This window comes from Mauremys reevesii, linkage group 25, assembly GCF_016161935.1.
Source record: "Mauremys reevesii isolate NIE-2019 linkage group 25, ASM1616193v1, whole genome shotgun sequence".
NCBI classification, from domain to species: domain Eukaryota; kingdom Metazoa; phylum Chordata; order Testudines; family Geoemydidae; genus Mauremys; species Mauremys reevesii.
Genome location: NC_052647.1, coordinates 20075154 through 20096682, shown reverse-complemented (window position 1 = coordinate 20096682; position 21529 = coordinate 20075154). Strand labels below are relative to the sequence as shown.

Here is a 21529-nt window from a genome sequence, read left to right as displayed (position 1 = left end):
ACCCACTTCCCCAGCCTCAGCCTTCATACACCACATACTTTGAAAGGCACCAGCGGAAGTCTCCGACACGATCTTTCCTCTCCTTTGTGCCGTGCTCTGATGAGCGGCGAAATACTTCACAACGTTGCATTTAAAAAACTAACTCAGATGTGAATGACGACACCCACTGAAATGTGACCTACATAGAGCTGTCCTCTGAGACTCTCCGCAAACTCTGGTAGGTGGTGGTGTGTTAGTTACACTGCTCAGGACAATTCCCCCATCTCAGAGCCATTGGCTCAGGCTCTCTGCAAACTCAGACCAACATCGTGGCCTCAGCCACACTGGGATCACATCCTCAAAGATTTCTTTGCAACTCTAACACCTAGAGAATGATTTAAAGAAAAAAAAAAGATAAAAGCTGGGATGCTAGAGGGATGATTGGGAAGTTGATCTGCTCTCAAGGGTTAGTCCTCGGCACACACTCACCCCGTCAGCGCCCATCCCACCTCTGAGAAACACTGCCCTATGGGAATGCATGGGGAAACAGGCTTTGTAGGTTGTCCTAAAAAGTCCCAGGATCCTGGGGTTGAGGAATTAAGTTCTGAAGTCTGTGCCCTAAGCTGTTAAGCATTTGGAAAGCAATTGCACCCAGCATCCACATTTGGGCTTGGACACAACAGCTCCCACCGTGCAAACCCAGTCTGCTCTGAATTTCAAGGCCGACCATGATCATTTTAAGACTGGGGGTTGCGATTGAGCACAGTGTCCACTAGATGGCAGCTGTGCTCCACCACCCCAACCCAGAGTGGCTGCATTTTATTTAACCTGTTTTTTAATTTTTCAAGGGGGCGGGAGGTAGGAGGAGAAGAAACACAACCCACAATGCACCTGGGCAATTCACTTAAGCCCCAACGCCCTGATCCCTGCAAATCATTGCATGCACACGCGTAACTTAACCCAGACGTCACTGAAACCACTCACGGGCTGCGTTAATTGTCCTGCTCTACCGGGCGCTGGAGCCCGGTGTCCAGTTCTGGCGCTTTAGGAAAGACGTGGACAAACTGGAGAGAGCTCAGAGGAGAGCGACAAAAATGACCAGAGATTTAGGAAACCTGATCTAGGAGGAAAGGTTAAAAAAACTGGGCGTGTTTAGTCTTGAGAAAAGATTGGGGGAGGGGAGGGGGGCTGATAAAAACCTTGATAGACTTTAAACCCAGTAGGAACCATCATGATCACCTAGTCTGACCTCCTGCACATCGCAGGCCACAGAACCTCACCCAGCCACCACAGAAGAAACTTCTAAAAGCTGCGATAGAGCTAAGACAGGCCCTTGATTTTTAGGATAGCAAACGGAATTTGGTACGAGTGGCTTATCAGAGGTTTCCTCATACCCAGATTAGAGCCACTTCAGCAGTAAATTCTGTCGGTGGGTATCCCTGCATTGTATGTTACAGGCTGTTATAGAGAGGGCCGTGTTCGATTGTGCTCCGTGGCCACTGGAGGTAGGACAAGCCGTGATGGGCTTAATCTGCAGCAAGGGAGATTGAGGTTAGATATTGGGAAAAGCTCTATCTCCATGGGGAGTTCAGCTCGGGAGCAGGCTTCCGAGGGAGGTTGTGGAATCCCCATCAGGGGAGGGTTTTAAGAACAGGGTGGACCAACCCATCGGGGACGGTCTGGGTTTGCTTGGCCCTGCTGCGGTGCAGGGGTTGGACGGGGTGATGCCTCGAGCTCCTGTCCAGCCCTGCATTGCTAGGATTCGCTTCTCGCACATATGAGCGGAAGAGTTTGCAGGATCCAGGGCCTTGCTGAACTTTGAACAGTAAGAGTCTGCAGGACGGGAGCCTTCGAATCATAGAATATCTCGGCTGGAAGGGACCTCAGGAGATCATCTAGTCCAACCCCCTGCTCAAAGCAGGACCAATTCCCAACTAAATCATCCCAGCCAGGGCTTTGTCAAGCCTGACCTTAAAAACCTCAGCAACCCTGTGCTCCTGCTAACTAACCTCCGCCCCCAGCAAGGCCAGGATTTGCGTCTGCCTCTGTGACGCTTCCAATGATACAATAATCAATGCCCAGCTCTTACCATCATCTGTCCCACACCATCGGCTGCATAAGGCAGGAGTTCAAAGGTGACAGTTGTCCCTAGCCTGGGCTTGTTTTCCCAGGCCTTCTATATTCAGCTGTAATAATGACGCTTTAGCCATTGTTGTGCTAGGGTGCGTAACTCTCCGGCTTCTCTGTCCCATGCCCTGCCTGGGGCCAACAGAGAACTGCTTGCTTAGGCAGCCTGCTGTCAGGCAGTCATAAAAGATTCCCCCAAACAGATCCATCTCTTCCTCCCGATCCTCGTATTATGTCTACTCATGGAATCATAGAAGATTTAGGGTTGGAGAAGACCTCAGGAGGTCACCCAGTCCAACCCTCTGCTCAAAGCAGGACCAACACCAACTAAATCATCCCAGCCAGGGCTTTGTCAAGCCGGGTCTTAAAAACCTCTAAGGAAGGAGATTCCACCACCTCCCTAGGTAACCCATTCCCGTGCTTCACCACCCTCCTAGTGAAATAGTGTTTCCTAAGATCCAACCTAGACCTCCGCAACTGCATTGAGACCATTGCTCCTTGTTCTGTCATCTGCCACCACTGAGAACAGCCAAGCTCCATCCTCTTTGGAACCCCCCTTCAGGTAGCTGAAGGCTGCTATCAAATCCCCCCTCATTCTTCTCTTCTGCAGACTAAATAAGCCCAGTTCCCTCAGCCTCTCCTCGTAATTTATGTGCCACTTAATCATTTTCGTTGCTCTCCGCTGGATTTTCTCCAATTTGTCCACATCCTTTCTATTCTATCCCTTCTATCCATCTATTCTAGCACCTCTTCATTACTCATCCTATCAGTCCAGTTTACGTTGAATATTCCATGCAGACGCCTGCCCTGAAAAATGTTCAGTTGGCGTTGGATGGACTTATTGTTGGTTTTCCAGGAGTCTGCTCCACTTACGGCTTGTTGTCTACGTGTGGAACGCTACAGCAGCACAGCGCCGCACTGTGGTGCCTGAGGGGTTCTCCCATCGACGCAGGCAATCCACCTCCCTGAGAGGCGGCGGCTAGGCCGGCGAAAGAACCCAGCACTGCCTACGTGGCGATTTAGGTCGGCTTGGGTTTTCCACACCCTTGGGCGATGGAGCTGGGTTGACCTAGTGTAGCCCAGCCCTTACACCATCGCTTCTAGAGATCTGAGGTGTGGAGGTTTTACTGATCCAGTGGGACTGCCGTACGGGACTGAATGTTTGGAATAAAGCCCTTGGTTCCCTGTTCTGGGTTTGACGGCCAACGTACCACCGCCAGGATCACGGATGATGCTACCCAGATAAGTACGTTGATGAATGTTTTCTAGATAAAATCAGCAGGAGCTAAGCTAAGTTTCATGACTTCCGCCTTTGATTAATTGGTCATAGGACCTACTTGCGTGGCAGAAGTTGCAAGATCACCTACCTTCCGCTGCACCTCTTCAGGGGATTTATTCATAGGACAGACGTCATGGGCAGCGTCCCAAAGGGTAGAAGGAGCAGCAGATTTTAAAATGAGGTCATTTTGGGGGGAGGGGCTCTCTCTCCTCGCTAGCCCTCCTCCAGGCCCTCGCCTGGCTTGTCCGTTTTCAGGCCAGTCAAGGCAGGTGCACAGATTGGAGTGAACTTTGAAAAATCCACCCTTGTCTGGAAGCTCAGCTCAAGCTTCACGAGGGGGCTGTGGGGCCAGCTGCCTCTTCGGCGTTAGGTGGATGATGGCAGCGCCTGGAGGGCCGTGGATGATGCTGGGGGCCCACTGGGCTGGACTGATGGCGGCGCTGAGACTCCAGAGGGGTAGCCCAGGGGCGGAGGGACAAGGGTGGCTTTCTAATGGGCTGCCCAGGAGCCAAATCCCCCGCTCCCCCCCGCCCTCCCGGATAAATGAGAGCTCCTCTAACTTCCAGCAGGTTCCTGAGGGCTCTGAGTCACCCCAGGCTCCCCTGGCACCATGTGCTACGGAGCCAGTCCTGATCCTCTCCCTTCCTGTCTCAGCTGCACCCTCAGCCTGGGCGTGCCCAGCAGGCTGGGCAGTTCTGGGCCGCTCGGGGTCACTTGTGGCTCGGGTAGGCCACCAGCGTAGGGAACGGACTCTCTGTCCCATGGGTTCCATTTCTGCCTCTGGCTGGGGAGTGGTGGCTAGGGGCTAGCGCAGGGGACACGGAGTCAGGACTCCTGGGTTCTATCTCCGGTCTGGGAAGGGAGTGGGGCCTAGTGGTGAGAGCAGGAGATGGGGAGTCGAGACTCCTGGGTTCTGGTCCCATCTTGGATGCATCTGCTAACTGCAGCTGGCTTAAGAGGAAGCTGCAAAGAGCTTTTCTTAGGCTATTTTGTCAGCTCCATTTCCAGCTCGGACTCTGGGCAATGAACTGCCCAAAGGCTAACACCAAACAAAGGGTTCACAGAGCTGCTCGATGCCCCTTCCAGCCCTCTTGGATCCCAAGGGCCCAAAACTCTACTGAGCCATCCTGGCCAGGAGCTGGCCCGAAGCCGAGGTGGTTTAGCTGCCCAGGCTGCGGTGCTGTGCCTCAGTTTCCCAGTTAGTGTAATGGGGATAGGGATACTCAATGTGGGGGATGATTCTTGTAATGTGCTTTGACATCCTCAGCTGGGCAGTGCTGCTGTTCCCCTCACCCCAGTGACTCCCTTCCTTCCCCATTTTACAGAGGGGGAAACTGAGGCACAGGGAAGGCCCAAACCCTTTGCTTTCAATGGGAGTTAGACACCTCTGAGCAGAAGTGACTTGCCCAAGGTCTCCCAGCATCCCCAGGGCACCGCTGGGACTAGAACCAGGGGGTCCTGTGCACCTGTCCTGTGCTCGTGCCACTAGGCCACGCTCCCTCCCTGCAGGTGCTGCCCCTCGCGCTCCACTGAAACCGCCCTCGACAACCACTCTGAGCTCAGCACCGGTGGCTCCAGCCTCGGCCTGCTGGCTGCCTTCCCCAGCTGGCCACGCTCCTCTCTGGGGTGAGCCTGTCCCCGTCCCAGAAGCCCGGGGCCACCCCGACACAGGGGCTACAGGGGGATCCCGAGGCCCACAGTTAGGGGCCCGTCGAGTCACGGAGCTCCAGGCTAATTCACTGGCAGGCCGTCGAGGGGTGGGCAGGGCGTTGCTCTGGGGCTGATGGATGGCACCTGCCTCCCGCTGGTTGCTGGCGAAAGCAGCCTGGCGCCGCGGCCGGCCGAGCACAGGCCGGTTATTGGGAGCATCCATCAGGTGCTGAACGTGACTGTCCCAGTGGGGCCCTGCCGCCCCCTCAGCCTCTGGCGAGCGCAGCTGAGTGGCAGCGAGATCCATCACGGGGCTGCGCGGCCTCCGCTGCTGGCGTCGGGCGCTCAAGGGGTGGGGGCAGGGGCCGAGCTGCAGGAGGAGGGTAGGGGCTGGAGCTTGGCTCCTCTGGGACATGGGGAGGGCACCCAGCGGACAGCGCTTGGAGGGGTGAGCCCGGCTGGTCCCACCCCAAGGCAGGGTGAGGCCAGGGCCCAGGCGTGAGGAATTGTCCGGGGCTCCCGTTGCCTGAATCCATCCCGGCAGAGGTTGTTGGCGTCATCCCCTGTGACCGTGCAGAGGCTTTTGCCGGCAAGTGAGGTTGGCCTGGGCACGGCCCATGTGTGAGTGCTAGTGAGGTGCCCGGCGGCAGGCGTGCAAGGCTTCTGGCTTCCAGTGCCCGTCGGTGTCGGCGTGTGCAAGCGAACGTGCCCGCGTGTTTGCCTGTGGGCGTGGAGCTGGGTGTCCGTGTCACCGCTTTGGGCCGGCCCCGGCGGGCAGCGCGCCCAGGCTGCCCTGAGATCTTTGCACTGGGGGCCTGTCCCAGATGCTTCCACGCTGCAGCCGGCTCGCCCATCACAGCCATGCCTGGCCCTAGCTGCTGGGTCTAGGCAGGATCAGACCCAGCGGCCCATGTCCCTGGCGCCCCCCTCCCTTCCCCTGGCTCTGACAGGCTCCACCCAGCACGTTGCTCCTCTGGCGAGGGGTGTGAGCTGCAGCTGGGGCAGGGCCCAGGAGCGATGGGGCCCACTGGGATCCTGGCTCCCTGTCGGGGGGCGAGGGGGTGTCAGAGCTGTCCTGGGCCTAAGGGTATCTGGACCCCCCTCCGGCCATGCCCTGTGCCCTCAGCACCACCTTTCACTAGCCCCCGGGGGGAGCTGGTCTGTCCAGAGGGCTGAGCAAGCCCGATGCCCTTGGGCACTTTGAAAATCTCCTCCCCCTGCCCAGTGGGGTCTTGATCCTGCACTGGGGGGGCCCTGACTGCGGTGGCGCTGCCCTCACCCCCGGCCCTGGCAGGGGGAGCGGGAGGTTCTCCAGCGCCCGTGTTCCTGTCTCAGCCCGTCACTGTCACCAGGCCCCAACCGCTTGGTAAATGGGTTTCATTAAGCGGGGAAGTGGCGCCGAGGGAGACAGGCGGAAGCGACAAGGTGGGGACCGTTAACCAGACAGATGACGCCGTGACAAATGGGTGGACTGGAGCCGGGGGGGATGGGGAAACCGAGTCAGTCTGACAAGGCGGCCGCGGGGCAGGGCAGAGGCCGCAGGTGGGGGATCAGTGGCTGAGGGGCCCTGGTGTAAGCCCCCCGTGGGCCGGCACTGGCAAGCTGCTGTGATAAACCAGCATCAATTAGCTGTCGCTTTTAGAGGGGCTTAACGGGCCATTTGAGTGGATTTATCCCTGTAATAACGTACAAACAGCCCGGCCCGCGGGCTCAGGCCGGTGCTGGCGCTGGCTCTCCTGGGGCCGCCGGCTCCTCCCTGGGCCCAGCGTGGCAATCAGTTCTGCAGCTCCGGTCCCCAAGCCCCCGCCTTACAAATGACTGGTGAGGCTCCCCCATCAATCCCGCGCGCAGAGCCCAGCCCGTGCGGTGAGCTGGGCTCCGGGTTCGGGGGGATATAAGAGCCGCAGCCGGGGAAGGCGTTTGCACAGCGCAAGGCGGGAGAGGGAGCGGGGGCGCAGCCATGGACGGGCGCCTGGCGCTGCTGCTGGCTCTGCTCTCGGGCACCGTGACGACGGGCCAGTGCCTGGAAGGAGGGAGCGTGTCCAAGGAGACCCTGGCGGACGAGCCCGACAGCTACCTACAGAGACTCTCCGACTTGCTGGTGAGCGGGCGCCGCCCGGGGAGGTGGCAGCGGGCTGGGTAGGCAGGGGCCACAGCTTTTGGGTGCGCACAGCTGATGGTCGCTCCCCCACTGGGTCCAGGCCAGTGGCCAGAACAGGGACCCAGGACTCCTGGGTTCCCTTTCCAATGCCGGGAGGGAGCGTTGGTCAGTGGTTAGAGCAACGAGCTGGGTTGTCTGGGGTCTATTATTGGCTTGCTGTAACCTGGAGAAGAGCCACACCCCTGGCCCCCTCTGTGCCTCAGTTTCCCCATCTTTCACAAGCCCCACCTGCCTCATGAGGCTGAATTAATGAAAGGGCTCTGAGTTGCTGGTGGGAACGATGCAGCAGATGGGCAGTGGCTCCCTGTTCCCCAACGTGAGTCATGGAGCACCCCCTCCCCCCGGCATTGCAAACCAGGGGAGTGGCTGAGTGCTGGGCTCTCATTCCAGGCCAGCCCTGGTGCTGTCTTGCTCGGTCTCAGCTCTGATCCACTAGTGTCAAGGGGCCACGCGTGTGCGACAGGCAGCTCGCACCAGCCCAGCCCCTCCTGGCCAGCAGCATTGGCGGCAGATCACTGAGCCCAGCACGTTTAACACCAGGGCTTCGCACGGGGACAGTTACGATGCTGTCACACGTACGCCCCCACCGCCCTGCCCCGGTGTCAATCACCCTCTGCCCTCACCTGCACAGAAAAGACCCTGACCCATCCACAGTAACCCCCATCCCCAGCTGCTGGGCTCTGGGGGACCCACCCCCGAGATCATCTCCCCCAGTGGGGCTGGAGCTGCACCCAATGCTGTGGGAACACAATGAAATCCTGTCTGTCCCAAGGCAGATCTGAGACACTGGGGGTGGGGGGATAACCCCATCCTTAGCCAAGCAATGCCCTGGCAGAGCCACGGGGATCCATTAGGCTCTGGACCCCTCCTGGGGTGCCCTATGCTGATGGGGTGGGGCCGACCCTTTCCCCTGGGAAGCAGGAAGGTTGCAGCAGACGGGGAGGAGAGACACAAGCATCTCTCCATCTGCTGGCTCCTTGCGGTTCAGGTGGGGTGCCTAAGGATTTGGGCACTTGGACCCTTCTAGAATGCTATGGGAATTGGGGGACGGGATCCCCTGGGATTTGGCGGCAAAGCCCAGCCTCCAGCCTTGAGGCCATTGATGTCAAAAGAGGCCACCGACCTGGGGGTGGGACGTGAAAGAATCTCAGGCTGTTCCTTCCCCCGAACGGAGCTAGAGGCGCCCACAAGGGGGCACTGCTGAGAATCTGGGGCCCCAAGGAATTAGCCTTCCACCCCGCCCTGGTCAGTATCATCATCCCCTTTGTACAGAAGGGGAAACTGAGGCACATCAAGGGGCTGTAACTTCTAGGGTCACCCAGCAGGCCCTTGGCCGTGCTGGGAATGGAACCCTGGTTTCCTGGCTCCATGTGCTAACCACAACTGAGCTTAGAGAGCGGCTGAGTAGCTGGAGCGTCCCCTGGGAGGCCATGCTGGACCCCGGTTAGCGCTGGGGGGACGGGGCAGGAGGCAGCATCCCTGTGATGCTCATTAAAGCACGTCTGTTGTGCCGCAGGGGTTTGAGGTGCCCATTAAAAGGTACCTGGTGTTGCATCCAGGGGAGCCGGGGCGTGAGCCCTGACGTCCAGGCCCACGTCCACCCAGGCAAGTCCCCGCTGCCTCCCCAACAGGAGATGGGATCCGCCTTCCTGTCTGCCTGGAGCGTGGTGGTTAAACACGGCTGCTGCGCCCTGCGCTCCACCCCAGAGGCAGCTGCCTCCCGGCAGCAGCCTGAGCTGTACACACGAAGGAACAGTTTGGGTTCCTGCTGGTTAAAAGGCTGAGGTGGAATGAACAAAATTCCAACCCCGCTTCGTCCCTGGGGTGTGTGTGTGTGTGTGTGTGTGACTATTGCCCTTCTGGCATGGCCCAGGTTGACAAGGAATGTCCTCGTTTGTGGGTGGGGGCTCGGTGAGCCTTCATCTCCCTCCAGTTAACCCCCCACCCAGATCTCTGGGGTGGTTTGGCTCTGGGGCCGCAGTTTGCAGCGTGGGGCTCTCTGCTGGCAGGCTGGACTCAGAGACCCTCGCAGGGTGAAGAGTTTGGCCTAATGGCTTGAGGGGGCGGGGCTTGATCCCTTGATGGGAGAGTCTCACCAAGGGGAGGGGGGGGGGTACCCTGCCTGGCTGCCTCTTGGAGGGGTTGAGCGCCAGGCCGTGCTGCCCGAGTGCGCAGGGTTGGGGGCTAATGGGCAGGGTCACTTGGCTGTTGGCCCCACTATGCCGCAGCGGGGAGGACTGGATATATGGGGGGGGTAGCCAAGAGCAACCCCCAAGCTCCTGCCTGCCCCCGGTCTGTGCTGGCACAATCACTGCTCACCTGCAGCCGTTGAATAGGGTGGCACTGCCCGCGGGGGGGGGCCTAAGCACCATCCCTGGGCCAAATACCTCCCCCCGCCCCTCCCCACTCCCTTCCTGCACGGGGACCCCTCTGCAGGCAGGGGGCTGTGTAACCACGTCCTGCCCCCCGCCCCTTGCAGCAGGAGCGTGAGGATCGCGCCCTTTGGCCCCTCTCCGACGAGCGCCCGCCGGGCACCCTGCTTCGCTCGCTGCTCGATGCCCTGCAGCGACCCGGCCGCAGCCCCTCCTTCCTGTTCCAGCCCCAAAGGTAAGGAGGGGGGGCACTGGGCCCCGCTCAGCCTCTGCAGCAGCCCGGCATTAGTAGCCCTTGGCTCTCCAACACGAAGCAGCGTCAGCCTTGCTCGCTGCCTGGCTAGGAGTCCCCCCTCCCCGTTTTCAAGGGGGTGAGGGCTCATTTTACCAGTATACCTGCCCCAGCCCCCCCATAGCCCCTCACACACGGGACTGGATCCCGGTTAGCTCAAGCCCCTTCCCCAGGGCCACACATTCTGGAGAAAGCCCTTTGCTACTGGAAGAAGCGTCCACACCAGGGGTTAGACTAGGGGTGGGCAAACTACAGCCCGTGGGCCATATCCGGCCCGCGGGACTGTCCTGCCAGCCCCTGAGCTCTGGGCCTGGGAGGTTCGCCCCCTCCCCGGCAGCCTCAGCTTGCTCGCTCGGCCGCCGGTGCGATGCTCCGGGCAGCAGGGCTGCAAGCTCCTGGGGTGCTCTGAGCTGGGCGGTGGCCTGGCTCCAGCCTGGCGGGGTGACTGCAGCGCCGCCAGCCACCGGTGCTCCAGGCAGCGCAGTAAGGGGGCACGGAGCAGGGGGGGTTGGATAGAGGGCAGGGGAGGTCAGGGGTGTGGACAGGGGTTGGGGCAGGAAGAGAGGGTTTAATGGGTCCAGGGGCGGTCAGGGAGAAGGGAGAAGGTGGGGTTGGATGGGGCAAGCCTTCGGTTAGACCAAAGCAGCCAGGCTCAAGGCGCCGACGCTGCTGTGAGCCCAGGCAGAGAGCAGGAGCTGAGGTGCCAGAGGCCCCGGCCATGGCAGGGGACTGAGTAGCTGAGATGAGCCCACATGATCCCAGCAGGCGACCTGTGCCCCACGCTGCAGGGGAGGCAGACCCCCCCCCCCAAAGGACCCTGCCAATTTGACCTGGGGGAAAATGCCTCCCAGCCCCCAATCTGGCCCCGGTTCACCCCAGAGCAGGTGAGTAAGACCCACCAGCCAGGCCCCAAGAGAGGAGCCTCTGAACTGCCTCAGATCACGGGTTCCACCCCAACGGCTGCTGGCCTAGCTCCAGCCACGCCTGCCTCAGGTGACAAAGCCCAGAATCCAGCTGGCAGGACCAGCTCGGGCGGCGGTGGCACCTGGCAGCCCAGTCTAACCATGGCTGTAGCTCCAGCAGCCTGGGGAAGGAGCTACGTGGGTGGAGACGTGGCTGTCAGGCTGGTCCTGGCACAGGGGGGTGCAGCCCGCTGGCCCTTTGATGGCTCTGGGGGTGAATGAACAGGGGGGACGAAGGGGGCACCAGCCAAGCTTGGGCGATGGGTTGGGTCAAAGGTGCTTCCGCAGCTGAGGGCTTCGTCTGTCTCCCTGCAGGTTTGGCCGAGAGACCCGGGGGAGCTGGGGCGGCGAGGGCCGGCTCAGCCAGCGGGGCTGGGACTCCATGGCCTCCCAGTTCTGGAGCATGGCCGTGCCCCAGCGCTTCGGGAAGAAGAAGAAGTGACTCCGAGGGGCTGCTCGGCCCCAGCACCCCCGGCCCGGATCGCAGCTCCCCCCACCCGTGAGCAGATTGAGCGGTGACGACCGGCGCAGCCCAGCGGCCGGGTCACATGGCTCCAGCAACGATAATAAAATGTGAGCGTCACAGCTGGGGGTGATGTGGTCAATGCTCCCATGGCACACGACTGCTCTGGGGGCAGCACCCCCCAGTGGGGGGGGGAGGGGTAGCACCCTCACCATGACACCATCTGAAGCAGGGGGAGGGAGCAGTTCTGAGCTCTCCTCTGGCTCCAGCCAAATGGGCTGAGCTGGAAAGGGAGAGGCCAGAGGCCACTGGTCTCTGCCTCATGGGCGCTAGATCCCACTGCCTCCACCACAGTCGGGGGGCGAGGGGGGGATCCTGCCAGCCAGGGAGCAAAGGGCCCAGGTTGGCTCATCCCAGTGCCAGGATAGGTCAAGCTGCCCCTGCCTGACGATGGGCAGCCGGGTGCCTTGGCTCCACTCGGCTGCCCACGCTCCACTACTGGCCCTCAGATTGGCCCCCATCGCCCAGTTGCACCCACCCAGCCCAAGACTCAGCTGGCCCCTTCCCGTCACCCCAAAAGGAAACACGCCAACATCGGAGAACCCCTCCATCCAGTTTATTTCCCATCTCCCCCAGCGCGGGTTTCGGGACAGCCCCCCCACAATCCACCCATGGGCTCCAGCGCTGGGGCCCTGCGACTCCCCTGGCACGGCCCAGACGCTGATCAGGACAGGAGATGCAAAGGCAGCTGCCCCTCCCAGAGGGGATCTGATCCTGCAGCAAGGTCCTTGTGCCCGCGGCAGGGGCTGGCTGCACCTGAATTTTGGTCTTAAAAAACGTCGTGTCTCGCCTTTAAATAACAATAAAAATCTGCCCCGCCCTCGCCATGCCCCCGCTCCAGTCCCATGGGGGTGGCTCCAGCACAGACCCCTGGGGCGGGCAGCTCCATGCTCCAAATCTGCTCGGGACTCCGTTCCTAGCATGGTGCTTTGGCTGCTGACAGCGAGGGTGTAGGGGAGCAACTCCCAGAGGGGGCCAGCCCCACCTGGGTCAGGGGGCAGTCAGAGGCTGCTGACCAGTCTGGGGATGTGGGGACAGGGATAGGAGAGAGGGGAGCCCTGACCCTCCCTATGGCCAATAAGAACTTTTGCTCTGTGTGGCTGGAGCTGGGGGGCAGCATTACCCCCACCCCCAACAGTGCAGTGGAGGAGAGCGCTGGACTCAGCTGGGGGAGGGGGACTCAGTGGATGAGCCCACGGCTCCCTGGAGCGATCTCCTGCTAGGGTGGGCTACTGCACTGCCCCCACGTGTGGTGGGGGTGTCGGAGCGAATGGGCCCCACCCCTGAGAGCCCAGTTCGTCCCTGCGCCCAGAGCCCATTCAGGCCCAGCGGAGGCTGCAGGGGCAGGGCTGGCATCTCTCCTGGGGGCTCCAGATCCTGCCCGTCGGGGACAGCAGGACGCCCCGCCCTGGCCATGGGGCTGCGTGTGGGTCCAACCTACGTCTGCCCCAGCCCCGGCCTGGGGAGGCGTGTGCCGGCGTGGCTCCAGGCACCCACCTGGCTGAGTGTCCACGGCCCCAGGGGCTCTGCTGGGCCCAGGCGCCTCCTCATTTGCCTCCCGCCATGATCTTGAGGTACTGCAGGGCGTTGCGGGCGGCGGCGGAGCGGGCGGCGGCGCGGGAGGCGGCGGAGCCGTGGCACACCGTGGTCGGCTGCGTGGACAGCTCCACCAGGCACTGGTACAGGCCGCTCAGGCTCATCTCGTCTGCGGGGAGAGATGGGGCGTCAGGGCTGGGGGCGCTGCAGGCTGAGCTCCGGGGGGACGTGGATCTGAGCACTGCAAGGTGTGCCTGGGGGGCTGCTGAGCCCCGAGGGGTGGGGCGGCAGGGTGCTCAGGCCTGGGGGGAGGGGAAGGGGCACAGGGTGACAGGCAGAGCCCCTGGGGGCGGGGGGGCAGGGTGTTCAGTCCCTGTTGGGGGGGCAGGGCGCTTTTCCCACCAAGGCTGGCGTCAGCAGTAAGACTCTGGAGGTCGCTGCCCCGCTCCCCACGACCAGCCCGAGGAGCCCCCAAGCATGCAGCAGAGCTCTAAGGGGGCTGGCACAGGGCTGGGGGACCCTCGCCCCACAGAAGGGGCAGTGCTGGCCCATGGGTGGAGTGGAGCCCTCGCCCCACGGCGGGACAGTGCCAGCCCTCAACGGCCCGGCAGAGCATTCCTGGGGGCCCGGCCCCTTACCGATGTCCAGGTAGCTGATGTCGAAGCTCTGCTCCTCGGAGAGCTCCTGCAGGAGGCTGCAGAAGCCGGCGTTGAGTGCCCCCAGCGGGTGGCTCTTGAGATGCAGGATCTTCTCGCCGGCCGAGTTGCGCAGCGAGTCCCAGGTGCAGCCCGAGAGCCGGCCCTTCAGGCTGTCCAGCTTGTTCCCCGCGGTCTGGGGTGGGGGAGAGAGCATCAGCTGGGGGCCCAGCTCAGCAGTGGCCGAGGGGCAAGGTGTGGGGAGAGCACGTCTAGGCCTGGCCTACGCTTACAATGCAGATCTGCTGCGCTGCCCGGGGGGGGAAAGGGACGTGCCCTGACGTGGGCACAGCCCTGCCCACCGTGCCCTGACGCAGGCACAGCCCTGCCCACCGTGCCCATGCAGGAACCCCCACTTCTACACTCCAGGGCCCGCCGGCACAGCTATGCCGTAGGGTGGACAAGCCACTACTTTGAGCCCAGCTGCTCAGCACGAAGGGGCATATTGCAGGCCGGGCCTGGTAGCCCCCACAGGTTGCCACCCCACCTCACCAGGCCCCTTTGTCTCTAAGCACCATGGTGCACTGCATGCTGGGAGGTGTAGTCTCCATGGGCTGTCCCCTCCATTAGAGAGGGCAAGGCCCCATTGCCTCCATCTCCCAGCATGCAATCTGTTGCGCAGCTTATAGTCTCCATGGGCCACCCACTCCCCTGCTGGAAGCCCAGACCCCACCCCCCCGGCGCCTCCAAGCAACATGGAGCACTGCATGCTGGGAGTTGTAGTTTCTACGGACACACCTCCCCAATCAAAGGGTGAGACCCCACTGTCTCTTAGTAGCACAGAGCACTGCATGCTGGGAGGTGTAGTCTCTACGGACACACCTCCTCTATCAGAAGGTGAGGCCTTCCTCTCCAAGCAGCCTGCCCTCCCGCACTCACAATGGAGAACTGGTCCTCCTCCACCTCGGCCTCGCTGCCCTCCCGCTGGTCCATGGGCACATTGTGGATCCGCACCAGCATCTTGGCCGCCGCATTGCGCTTGGCCAGCTTCTTGGAGGTGCCGCTCCCTGCAGGGGGAGGCAGAGGGAGCGCTGTCATTGCTGATGCCCACAGCCTGCCCTGGGCACCGCCTGCCCTCTGGGGAACAGGGGGTTAACTCCTGCACAGCACAGGGAAGGGCTAGAAGAGGATCCCTTTGGCTGCACCAAGGAGTCCCCTGGGGCCTTGTCTGGGAAAAACTCACCAATGGGCCTTCAAGAGAGGCCTGGGCTAGCAGGGGGCTGCGGGTCGGGATTGAGGGGCACCAGCAGAGCTAGGGGGAGCCCAGGGCTGGAGTAGCAGGGGACTGTGGGTCAGGACCCTGCCCGGCCCCTCCCTGGCTCCACCTTTGAACACCAGATTCACTCACCCACTTTAGGGGCACCATGTGTCTCTGGAATGAATCTGAACACCCACCCACCCCACCCCAGGACCCTCTTCTCCCCATGGGAGGTAGAGACGCTCCCATCACCCATGTCGCCTCAGTACACGGCCGGCAGTTACCTATTTCGATGAACCTCTCGACCCGGCAGGTCATGGTGAATTCCTTGCGGTGGGCAGGCCCCGACTCCTGGGTGACGGTGTATTCCGGCAGCCTCCAGCCCTTCTGAACCACCAGCTCCTTGGGGAGGGAGACAACGAGGTATCATCAGAGCCTTGGCAGGATCCTCCTCAGGTAGGGGAGTGGGGGACCGCCTCACCCCACTGATCCCAGAGGCAGGCTGGCCCCAGGCACAGCTGGGACACATGGTGTGAGCACCAGCAAGGCCAGTGCCAGGGACCTGGGTGTAGAGGCCCTAAGACTGGCACCGAACACCCAGGACAGGGCAGTCCCCGATACCCCTTGCAGGCAGATTCCTATCCAGACAGCCTGGGCAAGCAACTACCATTAAACACCAGGGACTGGAGGAAGTGGGTAACTGGCTGGGGCAAGTCTGAATCCAGCCATGGTCAGTGCAGACCAACCCCCCTCCGCCCCCCTGCAGCCTGACACTTAGTGGCCCATGTGAAATTTGGGTCCCATTTAGGGCTGTCAAACTATTAAAGTATTAATCACGATTAATTGCAAGATTAAAAAAACAGTGATTAATCATGAGAAAAAATTGAGATTAATTGCAGTTTTAATCGCACTGTTAAACAATAACAGAATACCCATTTAACGTCATTATAAATATTTTTGGGTGTTATTTTTTCCTCTATTTTCAAACATATTGATTTCAATTACAACACAAAATACAAAGTACACAGTGTTCACTTTATATTATTTTTTTATTACAAATACTTGCACTGTAAAAAAAAAAAATTGTGCAAATCTACAAGTCGAAGCATGAAGGAGCATATGAATGTTTAGCGCATCTGGCACACAAATACCTTGCATTGCCAGCTACAACAATGCCATGCAAATGCCAGTTCTCGCTTTCAGATGACACTGTGAACAAGCAGCGGGCAGCATTATCTCCTGCAAATGTAACCAAACTTGTTTGTCTGAGCAATTGGCTGAACAAGAAGTAGGACTGAATGGACTTATAGATGCTAAAGTTTCACATTGTTTTGGTTTTGTGTGCAATGATGTAAAAAAACCAAATAATTCTACATTTGTAACTTGCACTTTCATGATAAAGAGATTGCATTAAAGTACTTGTATGAGGTGAAATGAAAAATATGATTTCTTTTGCCTATCTCTTCGGCAATGCAAATATTTGTAATAAAAAATAGTAATAGAAAGTCAGCACTGGACACTCTGTATTCTGTCTTGTAACTGAAATCAAGATTTTTTAAAATGTAGAAAAATATCTCCAAATAGCTATAATAAATTTAACGGGGGTGATTAATCACAATTAATTGTTTTAATAGAGTTAATTTGTTTTGAGCTAATCACTTGAGCTAACTGCAGTTAATTGACAGCCCTAGTTTCACTGTTTTTATCATGGTCGTGCCTAGAGATCTCAGTTGAGATCAGAGTCTCATTGTGCTGCACAGACACCAGGTGAGACAGCCCCTGCCCCGAACAGAGAAAGGAGGGGAAACTGAGGCATGGAGTGGGGAATCGATTTGGCTGAGATCGGTAGCAGAGCCAGGAAGAGAATCCAGGTCTCCAGAGTCCCAGTCCAGTGCTCTAGCCATCAACATATGCATCCCTAAGTCACCATGGCAACCTACCTGCTTTGCAGACTGGCTCAGCAGAAGCCATGGAAACCGAGAGCCCAACCAAGGTAAACTCAAGGGGAGGGTGGGGAGTTTGCCCAACAGCACCTGGGCTGCCCAGTGTCTGTGGTTGGGGACAGCCCATCTGGGCAGAGGTCCCAAGGGGGTTAGGAACCCAAATGCTATTGGAAGGGGTCCTCTCATGGCACAGCCAGTGCTAAGAGACTCACCCCTCAACACCCCCACACTTGAGGGGCTGAGGGAACCTGACTGCCACAGGTGAGACACATGGGACTGGGCACACCTGCTGTGGTTTGGTTCTTCCAGTAACAATCCCGGGATCTGAGAACTGCTGAAAGGGGCCAGCTAGATAGCACTGGAGTTCTGTAGCCACAGGGTGGGGGGCAGCCCAAGTCCTGCCCCGAACCACCTGCTAGAGGGACCCCTGTCTGCTGAAGCTGTTAACAGAGATGGCAAAGCCTCAGATCCACCCATGAGCCATCAAACCGCTGTCAGGATTTGGGCCCAATCAACCCGTTCCAGCCACTCTGCTCCATCTGGCCACTCGGGGTCTCTGGTACTCGAGGGTGATGAAGCCTTTTGCTTCACTAGCTTCATCCCCTACCCAACCAGCCTTATCTGGGGCACTCCCACCCCACAATGCGAAGTGCCACGACCGCACCTACCTGCAGCGCCCCCACGGGGTTACACTCCGACTGCTGGGGCGAGACGGGCGACTTCACCTCCATCTGTGAGCTTCTGAGTGAGACACAATGGCACTCAGTGACGGGGGCTGAGCTGACCGCCTGGGTTGCTCCCTACAGCCCTTGGCCAAGGAGTCGGCTGGAGTGCCAGGGGTTTGCGGGAGGGGGTGGGGAGCCACTGGCAGGAGACGCCCAGTGGAACTGGGATGGGTGATTTAGTGGAAGGCACAGGCTGCAATGCCCCAGCAGGATGCTAGGGGGGCGCTGTGCTGCAGGGAGTACAATGGGGGGTCAGCAGGGTGCCCTCTCCCCTCTGAGTCAACGCTGACTCCAGGCCCCGAGCCTGGCACTAGCAGGCAGTGCCAGAGGTGGTGCTGTTTAGCTGAGCCGTGACAGCGAGGTCCTAAGCACTGGGGGTCACACGAGTCCCCCTGGCTCTTTTCACAAGAGTTGGGGAACAAATCCCAAATACCCCCTGCACTTTCAATTACCAACAGGCTCCTTCTTCACTCCCTGCCCTAAACTACAGTGGTATCACTGTAAGACACCTGCCATGCTCTGCCCCAGAGACAGCTGCATCGCAGAAATGGGTGACACAACCCAACACTCAAAGACATTTTGGGATGAAAGGTGCGGGCGAGATGTACGTGCCTCTGAGCCCACCAGGCCAGAGAGTTTCCCAAGCATGGTCCCCAGCGTGGATTTGAGTGATTTTTGGGTGCCTAACCTGGGACCCTGAATATACTCTGGCCACCCTGGAGGGCTCAGAAAACAGGAAACTGGCTTAAGAATCGGGTGATTTTTAAACAATAATCACTGTTGGGTTCTTACAGTTGCCTAGTGGTTACTAAACCTTTTGCAGCTTTTCTAGGCAACCTCTAGGGCGAGACACTTATCCAGTTTTTTAATGGAAGCTGAGATTCCCTGTGAAATAACATGACTCCAGGAGCTGGGACTTTAAGAACAAATACCAAATAGCACGCAGATTGGCAGTACTGCTGATAGGGCCCTTATACCCGAGTTCCCATTAGGCACCAGCCTATGGGCCAGGCAGGCAGGGGGACTACATTGCCCACAACCCCTTGCGAAGCACTCTGCTGCCCCAATGAATCCTGTGATACAGAGTCCTCACCAGGCTTCTACCTACAGGCCAGATCAGCCAGAGGACTACATTACCCACAACCCCATCCTGCCCCAATGCATGCTGGGATATGGCATCCCCACCCGCTCCTATAACCAAACCTCTATGAGGTGTCTTTAAGTTGAGCCTCCACACCCTAATAAAAAAGGAGGCGTCCCAAGATCATGCTGGGTAACCTTGGCCCAGAGCCCCTCCCTATGACTTGCCCTTTTACCTGGGAGAGGCGGCAGGCAAGATGGGCGCTGCGGGGGCCGCCGCGGTGCTGAGCTGAGAAAGGGGCTCTAGGGAGAAAGGAGAGCTTTGAAAATAAAAGGTGACAAACATTAAAGCAGGCTTCGCGCCTCCGAGCACAACAAGAACCAGCTCTTCCTACCGCTAAAGGTTTAGGTGTGGCACCACTTGGGGGCAGGAGAGGGATCGCGGGGACTAGGGATGTTTTAGTAACGAATAATACCACCACCCAGCTCTAATGTAGTGCTTTCCACCCACTGATCTCAAGGCACTTTAATGAGATCAGTACCATTATCCTCATTTTACAGCTGGGGAAACTGAGGCACAGAAAAGGGAAGTGACTTGCCTAAGGTCACCCAGCAGGCCAGTGGCAATGCCAGGAGTAGAACGCAAATCTCCTGAATCCCAGTTCAGTGCTCTAGCCCATAAGCTGCACCAGCTGGGGGGACTGTTTCCTCAGCTGAGCTTCTCCATCCTCAACTCTTCCCCCTCCCCCTGCCAAATCCTCTCTACTCTGACGGGATTGGAGTGGGGAGTAGAGGACAGGTTTGGGTCTGGATGCGAGTTTGCAGGTAAGGGATCGAAGAAGTTGAGAAGCAAATTAAGCAAAGCCCCAGGTCCCTGCTCTGCCCCCCTCACCTGGATTCCTCCGATGCTGCTGGCTCCAGCATATTTCCCCCTTTCAGGAGCTTTAGGGCCACCTCTGCTGCCTTGTGCTTGGCTGCCTTCTTGCTTGGGCCTTGACCTGGAAAGCAGGGTGTCTAGCAGTTAGAGCAGTGGGGGGCTGGGAGTCAGGAGTCCTGGGTTCTATTCCCAGCTGTGTCACTCAGTTGCTCTCTGTGCTAGTGATAGGTCAGCAGCTCCCAAAAGCCGACAGCCTCTAGCCCCCAGGCAGGGACAGCAGCAGGGCAAGGAACTCATTCTGCCCTGAAGAGTGGCCCACGGGGGGCTGGCGAGTGCCAAGAATCAGGGAGGTTGTTTCTATGATGGAGGCACGTGTGCCACTAGGAGCTGGGCTGAGACCCAGCCAACTTTCTCCGCTCGGAGGCTACCAAACAAGACCTTAAGTGCTAACAGCTGAATCTAAGACCTTGAGGCCCTGGGATCCTCCAGCCAAGGATGCCCCAGGCACGGTCCAGATCAGGAGGCAAGAAGCTCCGAGTTCCACCTGCAGCCTGAATGGGACCCATGCACCAGGATGACGACTCTCATCCCCCTCAGAAAATCTTAGTCACCACCCCCTCAGCTCACTATAGCACCAGCACCTTACATAGCACGTCCACCCACAGGGCTAAAAGCACTTTATAAAAAGAGCCCAGACTAGAGGCCAAGAGTCCTGATCCACAGCCCCCCTAGTGGTACCTTTAATGCAGAGACACGACCTGTCAGCAGGAGGCAGCTCAGGATCAGGCCCCTCAAGTGGGTGGCAGTGTCAAGGTTGCCCCTGTTTGGGAGCAGTATTTACCCGCCTCCCCCATGGGTAACTGACCAGTGCAGCTGATGTCCCCGACAGTCACTCGGAAGGTGAAGTTGGGCTGATGCGCTTGTCCCTCGGCTTTGAGTAGATCATACACGGGCGTCTTGCCTATTCTTGTGCCATACTCCTGGAGAAGGCTGATCGGGGTCTTTCCGGGATTGGAGGCAAGCATTTGCTCTATACTGGGGCGGGGGACACGACACAGGGACACGGGCTCAGAAACGACCACGGATCAGGGCTGGCCCTGGGACATGAAACACCCAGAGCCCCCCGTGATGCCCCCAGTGAATATCCCCTGGGGTGGTGGGGCTCAGTGTGGGAAGCCATCCTGCCCCTGTCTGAGGATACCCCAGTACCCAGTGGGAGCAGCTGTCTCCACCCCATGATCTCCCACCCCCATACCCAGTGGGGTGGGGGGGCCAATGGGAGCACGTGTCCCCCCCACAGCTCCCATTGGGGTGGTGGGAGGAGCTGCCCCCCAAGACCCGCACCCAGTGGTGCAGTGGGCGGGGCTGACCCCCTAGAAGACTCCCAGTGGTGGGGGGCAGTGGGAGGGGCTGCCCCCCAAGATCCCCCTCCCCCTCCCAGTGGGAGGGGCTGACCCCCCTCGGGTACCCCCAGTGGGGGGAGGGGCCGTCCCGTTACCTGGGGAACCCGCCACTCTTCTTGGTCCCACAGGCCTCCTCCTCCTCACTCATTCCCTCCTCCTGCCCCACCGGAGCCACCTCGCCTGCAGCCCTGGGTGGGAGCCCCGCTCCGGCCAGCGCGCGCCGCCACCGACAATGGCTGGGGAGGCCGCCCGCGCCGCCCAGGGATCCCTGGAAAATGGAGTCCTTCCCGGGGACCCCCGTCCCTGGCCTCGCGGGCAGGGGGACTACATTACCCACAAACCCGTGAGACGCACCCGGGTAGCCCCGCTGCATCCTGGGACATTGAGCTCCAGTCTCTGAGCCTGGCAGGCAGGAGGCCTGTATCACCCACAATCCACCGCCGCGCGCTCCGCTGCCCTAAGGCCCGCTGGGATTTGTATTTTCTGCTTGCCTTGCCGCCGAGGAAAAGAATGGGCTGGAGAACTACATTACCCACAGGCCCTTGCGCGCAATAAGTCGGGGAAATGGCGGCCCTCGTTAGCCATAGGACGGGGTCTGCTGATGTCATTGGTGAGACGCCGGCTGTTTCCGCCCACCCGTGCACTATCTGCCATGGTGATTGGCTGGCGTTTTTCATGTCCCGCCCCAATGTCCATCCCGCCCTTTTTATTGGGCAAAAGCGCTATT

The 21529-nt window shown here is 59.5% G+C and overlaps 2 protein-coding genes across 4 annotated transcripts; one reads left to right on the top strand and one right to left on the bottom strand.

Annotated features, from left to right (window-relative positions):
• The first annotated feature begins 5168 nt into the window (after window positions 1-5168).
• On the top strand, window positions 5169-11311 carry NPFF (neuropeptide FF-amide peptide precursor). The gene is made up of 4 exons (XM_039514743.1): window positions 5169-5418; window positions 6330-6460; window positions 9676-9803; window positions 11138-11311. The coding sequence occupies exons 1-4, from the start codon at window positions 5169-5171 to the stop codon at window positions 11262-11264; spliced, it is 636 nt and encodes a 211-aa protein (XP_039370677.1). The 3' UTR covers window positions 11265-11311.
• A 436-nt stretch (window positions 11312-11747) lies between these two features.
• On the bottom strand, window positions 11748-21442 carry TARBP2 (TARBP2 subunit of RISC loading complex). Of its 3 annotated transcripts, none has more exons than XM_039513655.1 (9): window positions 21335-21442; window positions 20265-20434; window positions 19415-19520; window positions 18759-18842; window positions 17386-17458; window positions 15059-15176; window positions 14456-14583; window positions 13520-13712; window positions 11748-13050 (listed from the first exon to the last, which is right to left on the bottom strand). In XM_039513655.1, exons 1-9 carry the CDS (start codon window positions 21385-21387, stop codon window positions 12893-12895), a joined length of 1083 nt encoding a protein of 360 aa, XP_039369589.1. In that variant the 5' UTR covers window positions 21388-21442; the 3' UTR covers window positions 11748-12892. The 3 variants fall into 3 exon arrangements, with proteins under 3 accessions (XP_039369589.1, XP_039369591.1, XP_039369590.1); XM_039513657.1 differs by lacking the exon at window positions 21335-21442 and adding an exon at window positions 21157-21290; XM_039513656.1 differs by lacking the exon at window positions 21335-21442 and adding an exon at window positions 20898-21134 and having other exon boundaries at window positions 11758-13050.
• Between the last annotated feature and the right edge of the window lie 87 nt (window positions 21443-21529).